This window comes from Mus caroli, unplaced genomic scaffold (assembly GCF_978045245.1).
Source record: "Mus caroli unplaced genomic scaffold, Mus_caroli_1 scaffold_13, whole genome shotgun sequence".
In the NCBI taxonomy this organism is placed as follows: Eukaryota; Metazoa; Chordata; class Mammalia; order Rodentia; family Muridae; genus Mus; species Mus caroli.
Window position 1 is genome coordinate 78,850,286 of NW_028227268.1, and position 20,202 is coordinate 78,870,487.

General features: G+C 44.9%; 1 protein-coding gene across 1 annotated transcript; it reads right to left on the reverse strand.

Annotated features, from left to right (window-relative positions):
* Positions 1-466: 466 nt before the first annotated feature.
* On the reverse strand, positions 467-17,007 carry Il12b (interleukin 12B). Its single transcript, XM_085829330.1, has 7 exons — positions 16,920-17,007; positions 12,991-13,278; positions 12,590-12,701; positions 10,843-11,060; positions 10,024-10,202; positions 8,513-8,637; positions 467-608 (listed from the first exon to the last, which is right to left on the reverse strand). Exons 1-7 carry the CDS (start codon positions 17,005-17,007, stop codon positions 467-469), a joined length of 1,152 nt encoding a protein of 383 aa, XP_085685456.1.
* Between the last annotated feature and the right edge of the window lie 3,195 nt (positions 17,008-20,202).

Consider the following 20,202-nt stretch of genomic DNA (forward strand, 5'->3'; position numbering starts at 1 on the left):
GAAACTCATCTCAATTTTTAGAGTGTGTTAAAAAGGTCCTCTTACAATATACTAATCTAGACCCTGAAAACCCAGGTCGACGACTTCTGATGGCCCATTTCTTTTCCCAAAGCTAACCCAATATTAAGGCCAAGCTTAAACACTTGGAGAGAAGATCCCTAACTCCACAGGCAGAAGTCTTAGTGCTGGCCTTTACGGTGTACCCTGGGAGAGATGAACAGTCCTGCAACCATAAATACCGTATGCTGGCCAGAGCCGTTCAACCAGCCTGCGCAAGTGCCTGGTCTCCCTGGCCTCCTGAAACCCAGGAACCACCAGGTCCCTGCTACAAATGTGGTCAGCAGGGTCACTGGGCATAGGCCTGCCACATCCAAAGTGTCATCAAGAGGGACATTGGGCTGCCGATTGTCCTCATGTCACATATGGCACAGGGACGTCACTCCTAGATTGCCTTCCAGCTGATCCCTTAGGCCTGGTCATTGGCAGCTGAGGGAGCCCGAGCTTCCTTGAACCAACCACTACCATCGCTAACAAGAAGCCCTGGATAGTCATCACGGTATCGGGGAGACTGGATAGTCATCACGGTATCGGGGAGACACATCTCCTTCCTTTTGGACAATGGGGCCACTTACTGAGTCCCAACGGAGTTTGGGGGATCTACCTTTCCTTTTCATTTCCCTACTGTTGGGGTAGGGGTACAACTTTGCCAACCTCACCCGATCATACCAGTCAACCGAGTTTTTAGGGGTGTTTCTCTCATGCATTCTTTTCTTGTAGGGCCAATGTGTCCTGTCCCCTTATCGGAAGGGATCTTCTAGCCAAAGTGGGAGCCTTTATTTCTTTTGCTCCTCCTTTTTGCCTAAAGTAAAGCTCACCAGTAGCCCCTCTCCTCTTTCTAGCTACCCAATCTACTGGCTCTAACACATCATTTCCTTTGCCATCCACCCAGGTGGACCCCCACAATAGACCCCCAACTCTGGGACTTTACCCACATCCCTACTGTTAAATATGCCAAGGACCTCCTGGCCTTGATGGACACCTTCTCAGGGTGGGTGGAAGCATTCCCCACCACCAGCAAAAGGGATCAGACAGTCTCTGATCTCCTCCTCCGGTGAGATCATCCCTCGATTTGGAATCCCAGCCTCCCTCCGGTCAGACAATGGTCCTGAATTCACCCCACCCCCAAGTTTCTCAAACCATATCTAAAGCCCTCAACTTCCCTTGGTACTTTCATACTCTGTACCAGCCCCAGTCCTCAAGAAAGATAGAATAGTCTAACTGCTCTGCTCCTTAAAAATCACTCTTGTCACCCTGTCACAGGAACTTCACCTTGATTGGGTAAAACTCCTACCCCTGGCTCTTTTCAGGCTACAGGCTTTCCCCAAGCAACCTCTTCTCATATCACCCTTTGAGCTCATGTTTGGACCAGTTCTGACTCCCAGCCCTTCACCCAAAGCCTCGCCTCTCCCTGATCACCACTCACTCCCTTACTCTGTCATCTCTGCTTCCTCCTATGGAACTTTACTGACCACCATCTACCATGGCCACATACTAACTCCTGTCCACTCCCTATCAACACTGGAGATCAGGTCCTCTCCCCTCCAGACCATCCATCACCCTTCACCTCTTTCCTCTAAATGGCAGGACTGCTTCAAATGTAATTCTGATGATCCCCACAGAAGGACTCTCATTGGATTCACCTGTCTCACCTCAAGTCTTTTACCCCTCTACCTCAAAATAACTCTTCTTACACATCGATCCCAACAGGACCCTGCTCCCTTAAGCTTCAGAAGACCCTGAACTACCTTGTCCCCAGTTCAGAAGAATGAGACTCCACTCTGGCAGCTGCGTCCCACCCTACTGGATCATACATGGGTTTCTCCTCCTCCCCCTCCTGTTTGTTTCTATCCAGGGTAACCCTTATGTATCTCCAACGTTTGAGAAACCCTCATCCACGACAAACAATCTCCAAATAGGATCAGAGAATTGCTCTATAGCCGAAAGCTAGGAGCCAATCAGAATTCCTATCACTACCCTTATGCTCACTATTCCTTTTAAGTAGTACGACCTTTTTGTTTGTTTCTTTTTTGACCAGTCAAAGGATTAATTTAAGGAATGGCCAGACAGATATGGGGGCTGCCCATATTGGTCTTGCCAGTTACACATGCCAACATCACAGACCAATTACCTTTTCTATCTACTATGCCAGACCCTCTTCTTCTATATTTAGGACCCATGGAATCCTAGGTGGGAAATGGGCTTTGTTGGCAAACTCTACTGCACTAACAAATCTGGGCTCCTGGTAAGCACAATTTATATCTTGAGAGAAGAGAAGCAGGAGAAGTCATTATATACTTTGCCAAGGTCATTATTTCTTTGACATCCCCTCTTCTAAATAATACAAACCTATCACTTTGCCTTCTGCTCCAGACTCTAATTTCAGCCTATCAGCTCTTTAATATCTGCCAACCTGGACACTTTGGAGACTGCTGACCGTGTGTGTCCCCCTGGAAACAGCTCACAACTGTCACTTACGGCTTCTCCAGTGACCCTGACTAACAGCCTTGCTTTGCCTTTCATCAATTTCCCTGACTCTGGTGTTGCCACGACCCCCTACCTTTTCTATATCATCCTCTTTGGTGTGGCAGACTGTTTTAAGGCATCCAGGATACATCCCGTAGGAACATTAAGTTCCCTAGACTGATGCAAGACCATAACTAGATACCTTGTCTCTACTGCAAAGCCCTATAGTCTAGAAGATGCCAATTCTTGGTGGTACTCAGGCATATCACTGTCTACCTGTCAGCTGGTCAGGAGATTGTACACTAGTATTTCTTTTCCCTAAATTAGAGGAGATCCACACAGAAAAGCCCCCAGCAATCCCAGTTGTGGACTCAATAGCCATCTGCCCGGCATAACAGAAGGGCAATTCTAATCCTGCCCCTCCTGGCTGTTTCAGGAATAACCTCGGGTGTAGCCCCCAGAACAGCAGGACTGGCCACCTCCCTAACCTTATACCTTCAGTCCTCTTTCCAGTTCATCTAAGATCTTCAACAGGTGGCCCAAAGCATACTTACTCTCCAAGGACAGATCGATTCTCTGGCAGCAGCGGTACTTCAAAACTGACAGGGACTCGACATCTTTACAGCTAAAGAGAGTGGCCTTTGCCTTTTTCTCCAAGAAAAATGCTTCTACGTTAAAACCCCCACATGGAAATGATACTGCTCTTCCTGACTCCCCCCTCTCATTTTTCTGTGTTTACTGTTTGAACCCTGTTTCATCAACCTCTTCTCAGCATTCCTCCAATGACAAATCAAAAAAAAAAATTAACCAAACAGATTAACCATTCCCTCTTACAGGATTACCAAGTACTGGCCACAGAGGATCCTGATGCCACCAACTCCCAAATGTGTCCTGATGGTGAGGATCAACTACACCCTGAAACTGATGACTCCTGTGGACAGCAGGAAGTAGTTTAAGAGATCCGATGCTCCAATCCCCGCCTCACTTTCGCCCACCTTTTAGTTCTCCTTTTTATGATAAAAAGAGGAAGGTTAGGAATCAGGCACCTCCCCAGCCAGTGCAAAGCGAGCAGTGTTAGCAACCAGGCACCTTCCTGAGTCCTCAGGGACTCAACATTACAACAAGATGTGTCATCACCAGCTGTGCAGAGGTGACACATTCCCACTGTGGGCCTTGTCACATATCCTCCTGCACATGCACCTAGGGCTGACTAAAAAGCTGCCGGGAGTTTTTCTTTCCCCTTTCCTTCTTCTTTCCTCCTCCCAGAAGCAGCCTCTGTCCCCTTCCCCCTCCCTCTTAAAAAACCTCCCAGGTGAGACCTGTTGCATGTTGCAACTTTGTTGGAATCTGCCACTTAGTTCCATTGTTCTCTACATCTCCCACCTCTTTTTCTCTGTCACCAGAGCAACTCACATAAAATAAAATTGCATTCTCCATGATAGATTATAGAAGCTAGAGGCACACCCAAGCGAGCTACAAAGCCTGGAGAATGAGCTCGGCCTTGCTCCCTCTTCCTTCACTTTTGGAGAACCCTCATACTGGAAGTATCCTGCTCCATTTCTGGGAGCAAGGACTGCTGCACAAAGAGATGATGAAGAAGAAGAACACACAGGCTTTGCTGGGGTCCTGTCCCCAGTCTCTCACCATTAGACCAGACCCTTTCACCGGATCCTATGTCTATCTGCTGTCAGCCCAAGCAAAGCATAGAGCGCTTTCCTCTGGAGCTCTGAGCCTGTGTTCATTTTCAAAATGGTTTAATTCAATGAAGTTGGTGCTCTTTTTCCCATGTTAACTTGCCTTGTCTATGGGGAAATTGGCATGACTCCTGTGGTTGGGTATAGGAGGCATCTACTTTTTAGCTCCCATAGCCTGTTATCCTTACAACTTCCCTATGAGGCAGGTATTACAATGATCCCATTAAAAGGGTGAGAAAGCTGGGTCTTGAAGATGTTAAGCAAAGATGCTCATAGCTCTATCTTTGGTCAGGAAGACCAAGGTGTCTCAGCATCTCTCTAGTCGGGTTTTCTTACTTCTCTTTGGGCACAACTGGCCTCCTTGGTTTCGCTGAGTATGACATGAAGCACTGGTCCTCACTTCATAGAGAGAAATGTGTCAAAGAACTCCCGTGGTTACAGTGTTTTCTCCTTCAGTTGCGCCCAAGCCTGCTCCTCCTGGTCGGGTGGGCTTGCCATTTCTCTTGTTACTGCTTCCTGCTTCAACTCATCTATTGCAGTAGCTACTGGCTCCCCACCCAATTCCAGGCCTCAGCTTCCAGTGCTCATTGGTGCCCTCTTGTGCCTTATGCTCCACTAGGAATGCAGCCTCAGGCTTCTGAATGCAGCCTTGGGCTTCTGCATTTTCTATACCTCAAGAATGAACTCTAATCTCAGAGTGCTTCATGGTCTGTTGGTGATGCTGGTGGTGCCCCACCAGCACAAAGAACCCTGTTGTGTCCACTACTGGAAGCATCTTCGCCTGCCATACCTTGTCCTCAGCAGGATGGTAATAGCAGATCTTAGGGCTTGGAGCAGGTAGAAACAACACCAGGGCCTGGTGGCTGGCACCCAGTGTCATTACTTCATCCAGTGACTTGACTTTTAAGAAAATCTGTCCCTTAAATAGAGAAACTCTATCTCGCGTGCACTGAAGTCAATCAAATGTTAAGAGGTCATAGCAGAAAAGACACTGTATGGTGAGGGCCAGAACAGTTAAGGTGGCCCTAAGCTTGCTGGAAGTTTGGCAAAACAGTCCTAGGTCTTTGTGCTTATAAAATGTGATTATTCTTTTCCTTACTAGGACTGTTCATTTCGTACCTACTAAATGTTTTGCTATCACTAGATGAAAGACTTTATGGGAAGATTGACAGTTGTTAGAAGCCATTCCCTGTTCCCAAGTGTGGGCTCATAACAGGCTGTTGTGCTCCAAAGGCTTGCATCTGATGATAGAAACTTCCTCCTATCCTTCTTGAAAGCACAACCAGAGCTCTAAGCAAGTAACTCTACCAAAAAAATCATCCTGCCATTGCAAGAAGGCTCAGATGTGCCCTGTTGGGTTTTCAGAATAGCAGAGAGTTGATGCTGCTCTCCATTCTCTCAAAGTTCAGCACATAGGAGCCACTAGGAGGACACAACAGGCCCTGCCCATGATCTGAAAAAAAGCAAAGTGATCTTTTTGATGAGATCTTAGGACATCATATACAGTGAGCATCTTAGTACTTAATGGGGTTAAATGCGTTCAGTCTTATTTTATAAGCAATGTCAAGGATGAGCTCTCTTTGAGGGGAAAACAGCATGGGAGTCATTAGAAACCCCAAACGTGAAGGGCTAATGCCTGTCCAGACATTGAGAGTTTTATTTAATGATGTAGGGTGTGTTGCTTAGCTTTTGTCAACTTGCTAGAGTCTTAGAAACCCAGAATTTCCCAGTCCCATTGGCCTATAGGCAAGCCTGCAGGGTGTTTTCTTGGTTGATGGTTGATGTGAAAGGCCCAGACTACTCCAGTTCCTGTCTTGAGTTCCTACTCTGACTTCCCTTCTCAATGGGATTACAAGCTGTAAATGATAATAAACCCTTTCTTCCCTGGATTGCTTTTGGTTGGGATGTTTTTGCACAGTAATAAGAGCAAACTAAGTCAAGGGGGGATCAGAGGATCATTTCAGGATTGATGCTGGAGTAGCAAGCCCTTAAAGAGGGCACTGGTGCAGTTTTGTGCCCTGGTGGAGTCCCTGCTGGGAAGGCTTCAGGGACCTTCCCTGAGCTCAGCAAGATGCTGATGCTGGAAATACTATAAAGGGAAGAAGGGTCAACTCTGCACAATTGGAAATGACATCACTGCAAGGAGAAGCAGTTCTTAGATGATGGGGCTGGGGGCGGGGGAGGGGATGCACCCAAATAGGCTCCGAAACAGAACACCTGACTCTGCTGAGCAAGTACAGAAACCATGACTGCAAAGAAGATTTTTTATTTATTTCATCTCAGAAGGCACAAACAAATAAACCAACACATGAAAAACATACGCAAGTCACTACAAGGAGCGTGGCCATTGTGTCCTGATGTAGCCGTAGTATCTTCATGGCACGATGGATCTTGCCTGGTCATATCTGTACCTTAGGTTCACTCAGGCTGATGACATGGCGAACCTGGGTGGTTTTCTTTGCATCCATTTGTGTGGCGATTAAGTCACCCTGGATTTTATGCCCTTTCGTCACAGCTACACTATATTTTCCCTCAAATTCCAAAAGCTTCTGTTCTTTCAGACAGCCAGGATGTCTCTGCTCCCATGTCTTATGAGTGTGGGAGGTGGGGCCTGCCAAGGAGGTAAGCAACCAACTCTCCCCACCCCTATTACCTTCCTTTCTTTTTGAGATATTATATCATGCTATCATGTAGTCCAGCCCGGCCTTGTTATATAGCTAAGGATGACACTGAACTTGTGAGTTCTCTGCCTCTCTCACCCCAGTGCTGGAATTAAGGCATGTACCACTACACTTAGTTTATGCAGTGCTGAGGACAAAAGCCAGCTCCTCATGAATGTTAGGCAAGCACACTGCCGTCTGAGCTACAGACCCAAACCTGAATTCCAATTTCTAGTTATTTTTTTAAATTGTTTTTGAGACAGAATTTCTGTGTGGCCCTGTCTGGGCTGGAACTCCCTCTGTACACCAGGCTGTCCTCAAACTCACAGAGATCTGCCTGCCTTAGTCTCCTGAGTCCCCTGGGATTTAAAGCATATACCACTGATACTGGCCTTTCAAAATTCTTTTAAATTTAGGTACCCAAAGGTTTCCTTTCTAAAGAAGGCCCTGGTTTCTTATCAATCTCACTTCTAAAAAGTCTTCCTTGGTGTTGAAACTAGTGCTAAACTCTTCAGAGTCAACTTTACAGCTTCTTCATGTCTCCAAACACCACCTATGTCTTTACTGGTTACAAATATGTAACACTGCTTGTGTCAGAATATTATGTTCTTATTGGTTGTCACAAAAGCTAATGTACCTACGCAGCCCTGATTGAAGAGCTGTTGAAGAAGATAACAAGCTCACAATTTGCATAATAGGGCCTGGTCCCAGTGGATCAGGCCACAAGCACATGAAATATTCAATACATCTTGGTATACAAATGTGAAATGCAGAAATAAATTAATAAATACATAAATTACTTAAATATTTCAACAGCAATAAGGCCAAGTGGAATGCTAGAATATCTATGCATACATTAGCTCACTGTCTCTGTGGGCATTTAACATTTACAGGTAGAAATACAGCAAAGGTGTCATGATGAACTTAGAAAAACTGGAAAAAGCCATCCAAGCAGAAGACAGCTTTTGGGGGACTCTTTCATCCTGAGTTTAAATTTTTCTTCCCTAATGTCTTCCACTTTTCTTTCCTTCCAACGTTGCATCCTAGGATCGGACCCTGTAAAGGAATGTGGGTAGGTAAGTCCATATTGGTCAGAGTTATAGCCTCAATGCCCTCCTATTTCACAGCACATATTATTATCCCCAGACATTGGGTCTTGAGGATTTCTGTGTGAGATGGCCCAACCCTTCCTTACAGGGCTCAGACTTCAGCTGGTCTCATGCTTGCCAGGGACTCTCTTGAGAGATTTTTCTTAAAAGAACTTTGATTGGGATATTTCCTTATTAAAAAGACTTCAGTGGTTCCCCAGAACCCCTAAGATAGGTTCCAACTTCTGTCCACTTCCAAGTTCTCCATATTCTGAGTCATGATTTCCTCCCAATCCTGTCCTTCTTGCCTTTCTCCATACAAGGGTAGGACCCATGCTTGTTCTCTTTATTGCAATATCCTTGGCCCAGCATAGTGCATGGCCTAACATAAACATCAAGTTATCCGCCGATGAACAAATGTGTTTCTGACTCTGGAATCCCTATGCCAGGAACTCCACCCCCACCTCCCTCACAAGCCTCCTGTTGTCCTCCGCCCGGACCACTAAATGTGCAGGTGTGGTTGGGCTTCACCATCCTGCTCACACACCTGCAGGGCACACATGCCCACTTGCTGCACGAGGAATTGTAATAGCGATCCTGAGCTTGCACGCAGACATTCCCGCCTTTGCATTGGACTTCGGTAGATGTCTTCTCTACGAGGAACGCACCTTTCTGCAAAGGAGAGGAAAATTTAAGTAAGGGCAATATAAGGCAGGCTGGCATGGCCGCTCCCCTTGCACCACCTGCTGGTAGAAGATATAATCAGAGGTGTGTGTGTGTGTGTGTGTGTGTGTGTGTGTGTGTCCCACCTCTTTCCAGAGCCCAGGTTGCAGGCATTACTAATCAGTTTTCCAGAGGTTCTGGGGGTTAAAATTCAGGTCTTCATATTCCAGCATGACTCATCCACCACCCCATTCTCACTTTTCTATTTAGTAAACTCCAACAGAAATGGCTTGCTCCCGCTTTTGCCTCTTGGAGTAGCAGCATTGCCCCAAGGTCCCATGGGTAACCACTCCCATATGAAGCTGCTGTTGGGACTGAGACCAGCTTTCTTTAGCTGTCTTGACGTCAAGAAATACCATGCCTGTCAGCTTACAAAAGTGACTTCAAATCCTGGCAATGCTACTAAACAGCTGTGGTGCTTCAGGAAAATATCTCTGGCTCTCTGTGTCTCTCCTTATTCATGAGTAGGTCCCATGATAATGCCTGCCTCTAAGAATTGCAGCAGCTAAATACAACATTTATGTAAAAATGCGGAGAAAGCGTCTAGCAAGTAGAAAGCATTAGACATTACCCACTTAAGATTGGTATATTAAATACATACACACAGGGATGAAACTTAGCAAGACTTTAGGTAGCAGTTAAAATCTGTTTCAAAATAATCCCATTTTTTTTTTTTTGCTCCTGCTTTTAGGGAGTGGTTGAATCTCTGAGCTGAATTGCTACCACATTCTCAATGCTAGGTAGGAAGAATCCTTTGCTCTGTGACTTAAATGCTCGTAAAACTGTTCCTCAAACCTTGCAAGAGATCACTGTGCTAAGGACCCGAAAGGTAGAAAGTCACCATATTAGCCCAGTAAGGGTGGGCATCTTGTAAGGTGAAATGATTGCACTGTATATTAAGGAAGTAGAGATTATCCTTATTTGGTGGGTCCCAGCACCAATGTTTTAGCATTTACTATATTTACTCAGTTTAAACAATCATTGTAGGCTCCTGGATCCCAGGTTTCTATATCATGAACAACTTTGGTTGAGGATTGACAATCGACTATACTGGAGGAATTGAAGTGGTTGGGCTAACCGTCTCTGTCTCCATCAAACCATTGCTGGGTCCTGGTTCTGCCACTGCTCTAGCTGGAAGAACGTGGGCAAGACATAGCCTCTCTGAGCTTCTCTGTCCTCTGTGGAGAGGTGACAGCAATACTGGCTGCCTTTGGGACTTTGTGTAGGTTGTGTGTCATACACATGGAGAGCCCTTAACACAGTTCTGGTCCTGAGGCAAGCACCTAGTTGTCAGGATCTTTCCAATGGCCCCAATATGGGCTGCATAAATCCTACCTGGTTACACCCCTCCTCTGTCTCCTTCATCTTTTCTTTCTTGCGCTGGATTCGAACAAAGAACTTGAGGGAGAAGTAGGAATGGGGAGTGCTCCAGGAGTCAGGGTACTCCCAGCTGACCTCCACCTGTGAGTTCTTCAAAGGCTTCATCTGCAAGTTCTTGGGCGGGTCTGGTTTGACTGCAGGAGAAGATAAGCATGTTGGTATGTTAAATACATATACACAGGGATGAAACATCCTTTATTATCCTGGCCGGGCTTTGGAGCTAGGGCTTAGGCTCCTGAGCTTGGCTGACGAAGCCCTCCACCTTCTAGTCTCTGGAATAGCTCTTTCACTTCTCTGAGCATCAGGGCAGCACCTGTGAGGGATCTGCTTGAGAGTGGTCCTTCCACTCGAGGAAGTCACCATTATTGGCCATATTCTACATTTTAGAACCCTTTCTTCACTGCACAGACTGGAAGTCCCTACTGATTGAGTCATTCTGCTTAATAGAGTCTCATATCTGGGCTCAGCAGTCAGGGAACCCTCCCTGTGCTTGGTTTCTGCTTTACACTAAGCATGTAGTTAACCCATAATCCATTAGGTGCCACCTTTGGGGCAGGTCTGGGTCTGGTCTGCTGTCTGTGAGATTTGAGATCTGGAAAAAGGTTAACTTAACCCTTTAATTTCCTCATCTGTAAGATGAAGAGGGTAGTGTCTGTATAATGCTTTTTAGGAGAATGGAAAAGAATGCAGGCAAATCCTATGCTCCAGGGTATCATGGACATGTGGCAGACAGCGTCTTTGCTTCCCAAGCACCTGCTCCCAGGCAAAACTCACTGATGTCCCTGATGAAGAAGCTGGTGCTGTAGTTCTCATATTTATTCTGTTGCCGTGCTTCCAACGCCAGTTCAATGGGCAGGGTCTCCTCGGCAGTTGGGCAGGTGACATCCTCCTGGCAGGACACTGAATACTTCTCATAGTCCCTTTGGTCCAGTGTGACCTTCTCTGCAGACAGAGACGCCGTTCCACATGTCACTGCCCGAGAGTCAGGGGAACTGATGGCAAAGACAGAATGAATTCTGTATTATAGATCAGAGATAGAGTTCCCGGTGTCTACAGTCCAAGGCCAGTCTGTCCAGCTGGTTGGATTTCTCCAGTGGAATAAAACAACAAAAACAAAACCAAATAAAAACACCCCAGCCCTTTCCAGAGTGGAAGCTTAGCTGTAAGAGACTGAAACTTGCATCTCTGGCCTAAATGAATCTGAAAATGTTGTAATGCAAGAGAAACTGCTGAATTATAAAGAATTATAACAACAAAGATGATTATAAAGAAAACATGCATGTCGCCACAATTCTCCTTTTTACTCAAATCTGAGTCCCACATATAGACATTGTTCACAGTTTGTTACTTCTAGAGTTTTTCCAAATGAATATTTAAGATAGACATGTACACACACACACACATATGTCCATATGTAGTTTATCCAAAGAGTAGCACAACTTTAAAGACAAATGAAAAATATATATGCATGAGTTTGTAACATCTTTTTCCTCTCTGAAAGTATTGTGGGGGAGTTCTCTAAACAGAACATGAAAGTTATTTATGAGTTATTTATTTCAACAGATGCACATTAATGTTCCATTTGCGCATGCTTTTGCTAATTATGCAAAATATTCCACTGTCCCTTATCCATGTACTAGGTTCTTCAGGAACACATGTAAGATTTCTCTAGCAAGAAAATGTATCCTGCTTGTCTAATTTTTTTAGACAAGCATGTTACTATAGGTAAGCATCTGCAATCTACAGGGGTCTCCTTTGGGGCCACCTTTACCAGCTCAGAAATTTCTCATATAAGCAACAAGGACTCTGATGTCACCCTGAACTGTTACTTTCCTTAGCTAAGTTAAGTCATAGCAAATTCATGCTAAAGATGGAAAAGGGAGTCCCCCACCCCCTGTTTATTCTTTTAAATAGTGGGAGAGCCGGGGCGCTCACTCCCTGCCCTCCACATGGCTCAGGGATTTAGTTGCTGACTGAAATCAGCTGTAGAGCAGTCTGACACACCCGCTCTGTAGCCCTGGGAGATGATGTTTTTAGGGAAAGCCCAAGTGCATTGGGGAAACTGAACTTCAGAATAACAGTCTTGGAGGGGTAGAAAGAAGTTGAAAAGGCTCTAGGAAAATCTCGAAAGGCCTCAGAGGGTTCTGGAATCTCTTCCAGGGCTTCCAACAGCAAGGCCCTGGAGCACTCAATTCTGCTTTTGACACAAGGTCGTGCTCTGGCCAGTTATTTGTAGCTGTGGCTTCTTTTTAATTCCTCCCCATGGTGCTGTGAGCCTTAATGAAGCACAGCCAGGCAATTCGGATGAGTGAATTCTAACTCCCCAGCCAACTAGTCTCAGAATGCTGGTTTAAAGCTCCATGCTATTTCCTTAGGCGAGCAGAGGGAAGTTGAAAAAAAAAATACAGAATTGACTTTGCTGTTCCATTACCAGTCATTGATAATCCCTGGGCAGTTTGTACGTCTCTTTGTTATGAAGTAGATCTCACAAAACCTTGAGAAATCATGATAGCTCCCTTACCTGCTCTTGATGTTGAACTTCAAGTCAATGTTTCTTTGCACCAGCCATGAGCACGTGAACCGTCCAGAGTAATTTGGTGCTTCACACTTCAGGAAAGTCTTGTTTTTGAAATCTGCATTTGAAAAGAAAAAATATGAAATATTTAGGAGTTTTCTTTTAATAAAGAAATTTGTTTTTGTTGTTGTTTAATTTTTTTTTTTTTTTTTTTTTTTTGAGACAAGGTCTCTGGATGTTACTGGCCAGCCAAGAAAGCTTATTGGTGAGCTATGGGCCAATGAGAGTTCCTGTTTCAAAGGAGATGAGAAACATTTCTGAGCCTCAGAGCACACACACACACACACACACACACACACACACACTTGCAATTATTACTTTTTAAGGAGGGGTAGAAGAAAAGATACTGCCAAAGGGGATGGAATTACTTTTTAAAATTTCAGTGGACCAAATTCCATTTTCCTTCTTGTGGAGCAGCAGATGTGAGTGGCTCAGAGTCTCGCCTCCTTTGTGGCAGGTGTACTGGCCAGCATCTAGAAACTCTTTGACAGTGATGGTTAGGGTCTTTCCAGAGCCTATGACTCCACGTCTCTGGTCTGAGGTCCAGGTGATGTCATCTTCTTCAGGTGTGTCACAGGTGAGGTTCACTGTTTCTCCAGGAGCATCGGGAGTCCAGTCCACCTCTACAACATAAACTGGAGAGCACCAGCAGTGAGGACCTGGACCAGGAGCCTCACAAACCCCAGAACTGGGTTTCACTTAGTGTCTTGACACGCCCATGGCCCTTGGAATATCATAGTTCACAGGAGTTTGGCAAGTGCTTGCTGAGAGATCTCAGGGCATAGGGATAGAACAGAGAAGCAGTTCTATAGCTGCCACCGAGTCATTTAACTGGCAGGTGGCCAGTAATAATCGGTCTCTGATTAGGAAGGGAAGACCTTGAAACAAGAAAAGATGCAAACAGCACAAGATTCCTTGTCAGAAGCCACTTGAGTGTGTGTGTGTGTGTGTGTGTGTGTGTGTGTGTGTGTGTTGGGGATGGAGATGAGGGGGAGTAAGCTTCTAGTTGTAGTTCACAGGGAATACACAGGGCAGAGTATTGAGCAGAATAACATAGTGGCTTAAAGCATAGGTGTGGAGGAAGAAAGATGTGGAAATCCTATCTTCTCTAATTGCAAAGGAGATTTTGAGCAAGGTCCTGAACCACCAGTAGCCTCAGAGTCCTCACAAAATGATAAGAACAATATTGTCTATGCTAATAGGATTAGCTGTGAGGATAGATGGTAAAAATGCATGCACCTTAGCACAGCTAAGGTCACTGCAGCATAACCCTGTGCTAGCCTTTTAAAACCACCACCATCATCATTGTCATGCACAGGCCAAAGAGCTAGGCAAATGCACTGAAAGACCCTTAAAATTATCTAGAAAGATTTAGGTTTTTTTTTTGTCTCTTCTGCGTGAAATTTGTGGATGGAGATTGCCATTAACTACTTGTTTTTAAAAGCTATTTTACACTCTTACAAAGCAGTAGATGATTGTCTCAGTTTTTGAAGGAACTGTTTTTACTGATGGCCAAGGGCTAAGCGAGGTCCCATCAAGTGTGAAGGGTAACAAATGCTGTCGTTCGGATCTTTTGTCTCCAGTGTTGTGCAATGGATATCTGATGCTAGTTTCTGAAGGAGCCTCCAGAATATCTCCACAAGGTATTCTGGAGTGGGTCACACCAAAGCCTCATGTGACAAAGCTTCAAAGGTTACCTACATATCAATTATTAATCGAAAGACTAGCTTAATGCAGTGGCCCGTAAAGCAGGGTCGTCTTTCAACCTCCATCATCAGCATCGCCTGAAAACCCATCAGTGAGGTTTGTTCTTGGTTGCTGAGTCAGAAATGTCGGGATGGCCCCAGTCATCTGATGCCTGATTGAATATGGAAGGCATAGTGGTGAAGAGCCTGGATTTTGGAATAGCACAGCTATGGAGCAGAGCCAGCAAAGGGCTTTCAGAGAGCCATGGCCTCGGGGGTGGGAAGAGACAGCCAGCTACTTAGAATTTTACTTCATAGCCCCGGCTGGCCACAAAATCGGGCTTTCTTCTTGTCTTGACCTATCAAGTTCAGGGATTGCAGGCATGAACTACCATGCCCTAGTCTGATGTCATTCTTTAAAAAAAAAAAAGAAAAAAGAAAGCAAAATATTAGTGCTTTCTTTAGAAGGTAACATCTAAACTAATTTGTATGCAAGCTTAAGACAGTTCCCTTAAGTGCCCTGTGAATGGTGGCTTTGTGATTGGCATTGGAGCTTAAAGCCTTGTGAAACACTAAGTTCTTACTTTTACATCAGTGGGATTTGTCACTGCTGAATGGGGAGCAAAGATAAGAGGTACAAATCACTTGAGGCCAAGCTCTTCAGAAATCGTTAGCCTGAGCTGATTCCAGTGCACAGGACTCTTTGGCTCCCAGTTTCCCTTTGTCCCCTAGGCCTTGAAACAGGCTGTCTATTATTTTCCTTTTAGAACCTGAACTCAGAAACCCTAGAAGACCTTAGCCCCAGGGCAGGGAAAGAACTTCTTGGGCATGTTGGAATCAGAGCTTAGATATCTGCTGGGCTTCGGGCCACCATTGTGACTCCAACACAAGCTCCCCCTGTGTTTCTCCTGTTGCTTTTCTGAAATTTCTGTGGTTTATCAGGTCAGAAGTAACTAGGGGGTTAACTCTGCCAGGGCCTGAGTTGTACATCTGGCTGTGGCAAAGGCTTTACTTAGGAAAGCATCCAAAATTCTGTTGGGGTGGGTGGCCAGACTGGAGATTACTCTTTTTAAAGTTACATTTAATTCCTTCATGTGTGTGTGTGCACAGGTGTCACAGCTCATGTCTTGAGAGCAGAGGGCAATTTAGAGAACTCGATCCTCTCCTTCCATCCCAGTGATTAAGTCTAGGTCATCGGACTTGGTGGCAAGCACCTTTACCTGTGAATATCGTTCAAACTCTTGTGAATCTTCAGAATGAAAAAAAGGCTCACCTTTTTTTTTCCTGGATTCTCAGAAGATTATTTCTAATCAGCAGCTGGGAAATCTTTTCATTTATAATTTACACCCATTTCCTCTTTATGGCCACAGGAAATAGTTGCTTCAGGCCTTTCTTACTTGTACAATCTAGCATTTAAGCACACAGGCTCTGAAGTGAGACTAAACTGGGATCAAGTTCTATTCTGGACCTTGTGGGAAAGTTACTTAACCTCTTGAACCTCAGTTTTACCATCTGTAAAATGGAATACAGATAGCTCCTACTTTACATGGTTGTTGCGAAATTAAGTGAGTGTTAAATAAATATTAATTATTACTAAAGTGTAGCTATAAAAGCAGAAATTCCTGACATGATTACCTTGTATTCCATGAAACATTTGAGATCCTGTGAGGATCATCTGAGGACTGAGTTGATGGACATTTGCTAACTGTGACATGGTACAAGGACAGAGGACAGAGAGCACCCCCTTCTATGTCTTCATTATTTGTCTACTAATAATCTTATTGCCATTGGGATAATGAAAAGTTCAGAGACTTTTTGTTTTAAATGATAGTGCTTGCTCACTCTACCATATGTTATTTTCTGTATTTATTAACATATTCAATAGTCCACGTGGGCTGTGCTATACTGAACACCCAATTAAGAAAACTGAGGTCAGCCGGGCAGTGGTGGTGCATTCCTTTAATCCCAGCACTTGGGAGGCAGAGGCAGGCAGATTTCTGAGTTTAAGGCCAGCCTGGTCTACAGAGTGAGTTCCAGGACAGCCAAGGCTATATAGAGAAACCCTGTCTGGGGGGGATAAAAAAAGGAAAGAAAACTGAGGTCACAAGACTACCCAGCCTCAAAGGTTCAGTATCAATACCTGGCAGAACCATGACCTGAAACCAAGTCAGTGTGAATGTCAATCCCAAAATAGCCAGAGGACAACCATCACGGTGCCCACTGAGAGCACGTTGTAATATGCAAGACAGGAGAGGGCAGAAGACAATCTCGCTACTTTACAAATTCTGTATTAGGGAATTTCAATTGTTTAGAAGAGTCATTTTCTGGTATCTAAGGCCAAGATCATATCCCACACACACCACCATAGTTCACCTGAAACTCCTTTCCTGTCATCCAACATGGAAACCAAACAAGGGAGAGAGATAGGTGGAGGAAGAGACGCTAACCCTCCATCTTCCCTGAGGATTTTTCCTGAGAAAATCCCATGCACGACTGCCTACTTCAGACTTCACTATCCCTTCCCAGCAGGCTGCCTGGAGATCAAGCTTAGGTGCTGGCGCTCCAAAGAAAATAGGGAAAAGACTGCTTACCATCTTTCTCCAGCTCCCACATGGCCATGAGTGGAGACACCAGCAAAACCATGGCAAACCAGGAGATGGTTAGCTTCTGAGGACACATCTGTGTGGAGGAGGGGCAGGAGGGAGGAAGAAAGGGAGCAGAGGAGAAGGAAAAGGCGGGGAAATGGGAGAGAGAATGTCAACTGTTATCCAATTAACCCGATCAACAGCTTATCTGCCTTCCAAATACTGATTTTTTCCCCCTTTCTTTTCACTCTGTTGGACCAGGATTATAGGAGGTCTGTTCTAGCTTTGGGTAAAAACATCTCCAAATAAAGAACTAGAGGCTACCTGGAGCTTAAATAATCATAGGCCCCAGCTACCTGATACTATTTGGTTTTTAAAAATATATTGATGTATGACTATTGTATGTGTGCATGTGTGGAGGTCAGAGGACAACTTTTGGGAGTTGACTGTCTCCTTTCACTATGGGTTCAGGGTTCAAACTCAGGTCACCAGGCTTGTGCAGAAGTAATAGGACCTGCTGAAGTGTCTTCCTGATACCCACAATCATCTCCTCCCTCCCTCCCTCTTCTTAAGACAGACTTTCAGCCTTCATTGTCCTGGAACTCTATGTAGATAAGGCTGACCCCAAACTCACAGGGATCCACCTGCCTCTGCTTCCTGAGTGCTGGGATTAAAGGCGAGAGCCACCACACCCATCTTATTTTTTTTTTTTAAGGTTCAGAAACATAAGCTTAGAGATGACCATGGCTTCCCAGGTCCACAGTCATCAGATATTTACTTAGTTATGATTGTAATAGTAACATAATACCCAAAGAGCTTTGAACAGAATGGGAAAGTACTGCCATGCTGCCAGTACTGACGAGAACAGTGTCCTGGGCATCCAAATCACCCTGCTGTGCAGTAGGCACTGGGATGCCCCAGGCTAGAGGACCAGCTTAGGTGTAGGAAAGGTGACACAGGGTAAACTTTCAAGTTCTGACAAGGACCTGTAGTGGATTAGGTTTTTTTTAAACCTAGGCAGAAATTACTCCAAATTCTAAAATAATTCTTTCCCTCACAACAAAATGCAGCATTTTTTAAGCTTGGGTGTGTGTATAACCTGGGCTTACTGAGACTGTTGGGTCTCAGCCCAGAACAGAGTGTCTGACTTAACATGTCTTGGAGGTGCCGAAAGCTGATGTTATGGTCCATTAAACACATTGTGAGGGCAAATGTGCTAGCCAGGTTTGAGAGCCCAGAACTCCTAAAATTCAAGGTGTTCTTTGGCAGAAGACTGTACCATATTGATTGACCAACCATGAAATCGATAAATCAGTGACCATCTTGTATTGTAACCCAGTCTAGATTAACACCAGAGCAACACAAACCTTTAGACTGTAAAGATTATACCTCACTCATAAATGTGGTTGAGATAATTCGAGTAGATAACTACTAATTCCCTTCAGAAATACTTTTCATCTATCCTGGAGGGTGCCACCGCCCATCAGGAACAAGATTTGAGAGGCCACAGGTCTAACCCATATGAATTAAGGTTTAAATGTCATAGGCAAATGCCTTAAAAATGAACAGGCCTTGGTCAGAAATCACGACCTTTGAGAGAACAGAAGTACTGCTAACCTCTGAGGACCTTGCTGTGATTCCTCTTTCATGACAGAGACAGGACTAGGAGTCAGGACATGTCTAGGTTCAAATTATCATATAGCCAAGACAAGTAGAAGCCGAAATGGTGCTGGTTGCTACACTCATAGGCTTGGAGTCAAGCAGACATGGGCTTGGATTCTGGCCCTACTACTCAGTAGCTGTTTGGTGTTGGTTTAGTTCCTCTGAGCCCGACTGCCTTCATATAAAAAGACATAAGGCTTATGTGATCTTAAAGAGCTGTTGGGCATGCAGTGAGATGACATTGTATAATACCTTGCACTAGTAAAAAGCTAAGGAAAAAATTGAAATTCTTTTTGTTTTTTGCACACTGGGTTGAAAAATAAAAATCTGCCAGGTTGTAGAGAGAAATGCCCAGAGAAGGTGATGCAATTATACACGGCTGTGAAACCCAGATGGTAGGACTCTGGGCAGGGAAAAAGGCAGAGATTCCTGGCATCTCCTGGTGATCTCTTCATATGCGCTCAACACAGGGATTTCCCCTTTGGCTACATGCCAAGCATTTCCTCTGTCAGCCTCAGATGCACTTGAGCATCACACATGAACCATATTTCAGGCTGAAGGGAGCCCTGGCAATGGTCCAAGGAACAATCTTCATTTCGGCATCACCTACATCTTAGATCATAGAAGACCAGCAAAGGGTGGAGATGGTGGCAGGTCGCCTCTTAATCAAATCCGCACAAGCAAAAAAGTGTGTGGTATGTAGCCAGGCTTTGGCTTTCTGGCTGATTGGCAGATGCTGGGAGCTGTTTCCCTCTCACTCCACAATTCTTCCATATGCTATGTTTTAACAATTCTGGTTTTTTGTTTGTTTGTTTGTTTTCATGTGATTTCATTAGTTTTCTTAAGTCCCGAAAGTCTTGTGCAAAGAGCACAGGAACCCTGGGGTGGACACTCTAGCTCCCTAGAACATGCAAATGCTTCCAACATTGCTGCCAGCCGGTACCTGAGTGGACATCCCTTTTGCAAGTTTCATTCTGTTATTCTTTAATTAAAAAGAGAAATGATATGTAAAAATAAAAATGCCCAGAAACAACAATGCACAGTATAGATGGCGTGGCTGTCAGGGATGGCAAGGAGGGCACGGGCAAAAGGCCTTGGTTCTACAGCCAAACAGACCTCAGTCTGCCACTTGCTAGTTATGTAACCTTGACAAGTTGTGTTGACTTTGTGAAGCCTGTACTCCTAGATTAAAAATAACTCTGTCAGGATAGGAGTTCATGAAATGATCTATAGAAAGTGCCAGCTTGAGCCCCAAATGAAAACAGGACCCCAAGTAGCTACTCTTCCCCTTCAGCATCACTGAAATGGCAATCATTTGATTACGTCTTTAATGTCTGTCCCCCCTTTCCCACACCGAGGTGTGTGACAGGGGTCATATCTGTCTAGTCTTATATCCAGACTCTAGCCTAGAGAGAGTCCATGGATTTCAGATCTCAGCAAAATGAATTCTTGGGGGTGACCTAACTTCATCTTGAAATGCCTTGCTTGAACAAACGGAGCCCTCAGCTGAGGCTCAGTGATCCCTGGGTGAAGGCAAGATGTCACCCTGCCCCATCACCCTGCCCCATCTGGTGCTCACGATTTCACCTGGGCAAGCAGAAGAAGCCAACCCATGAAGATTATCCTT

Coding starts and splice junctions, on each gene's coding strand:
- Il12b (XM_085829330.1), bottom strand. CDS start 17,007: ATGTGTCCTCAGAAGCTAACCATCTCCTGGTTTGCCATGGTTTTGCTG. Junction 8,638..10,023: donor CAGAGGAGGGGTGTAACCAG/GTAGGATTTATG, acceptor TCTCCTTTGCAG/AAAGGTGCGTTCCTCGTAGA. Junction 609..8,512: donor TGGGCATGTGTGCCCTGCAG/GTGTGTGAGCAG, acceptor ATTGTCCAAAAG/GAAGGAGATGTGTCTCCCCG.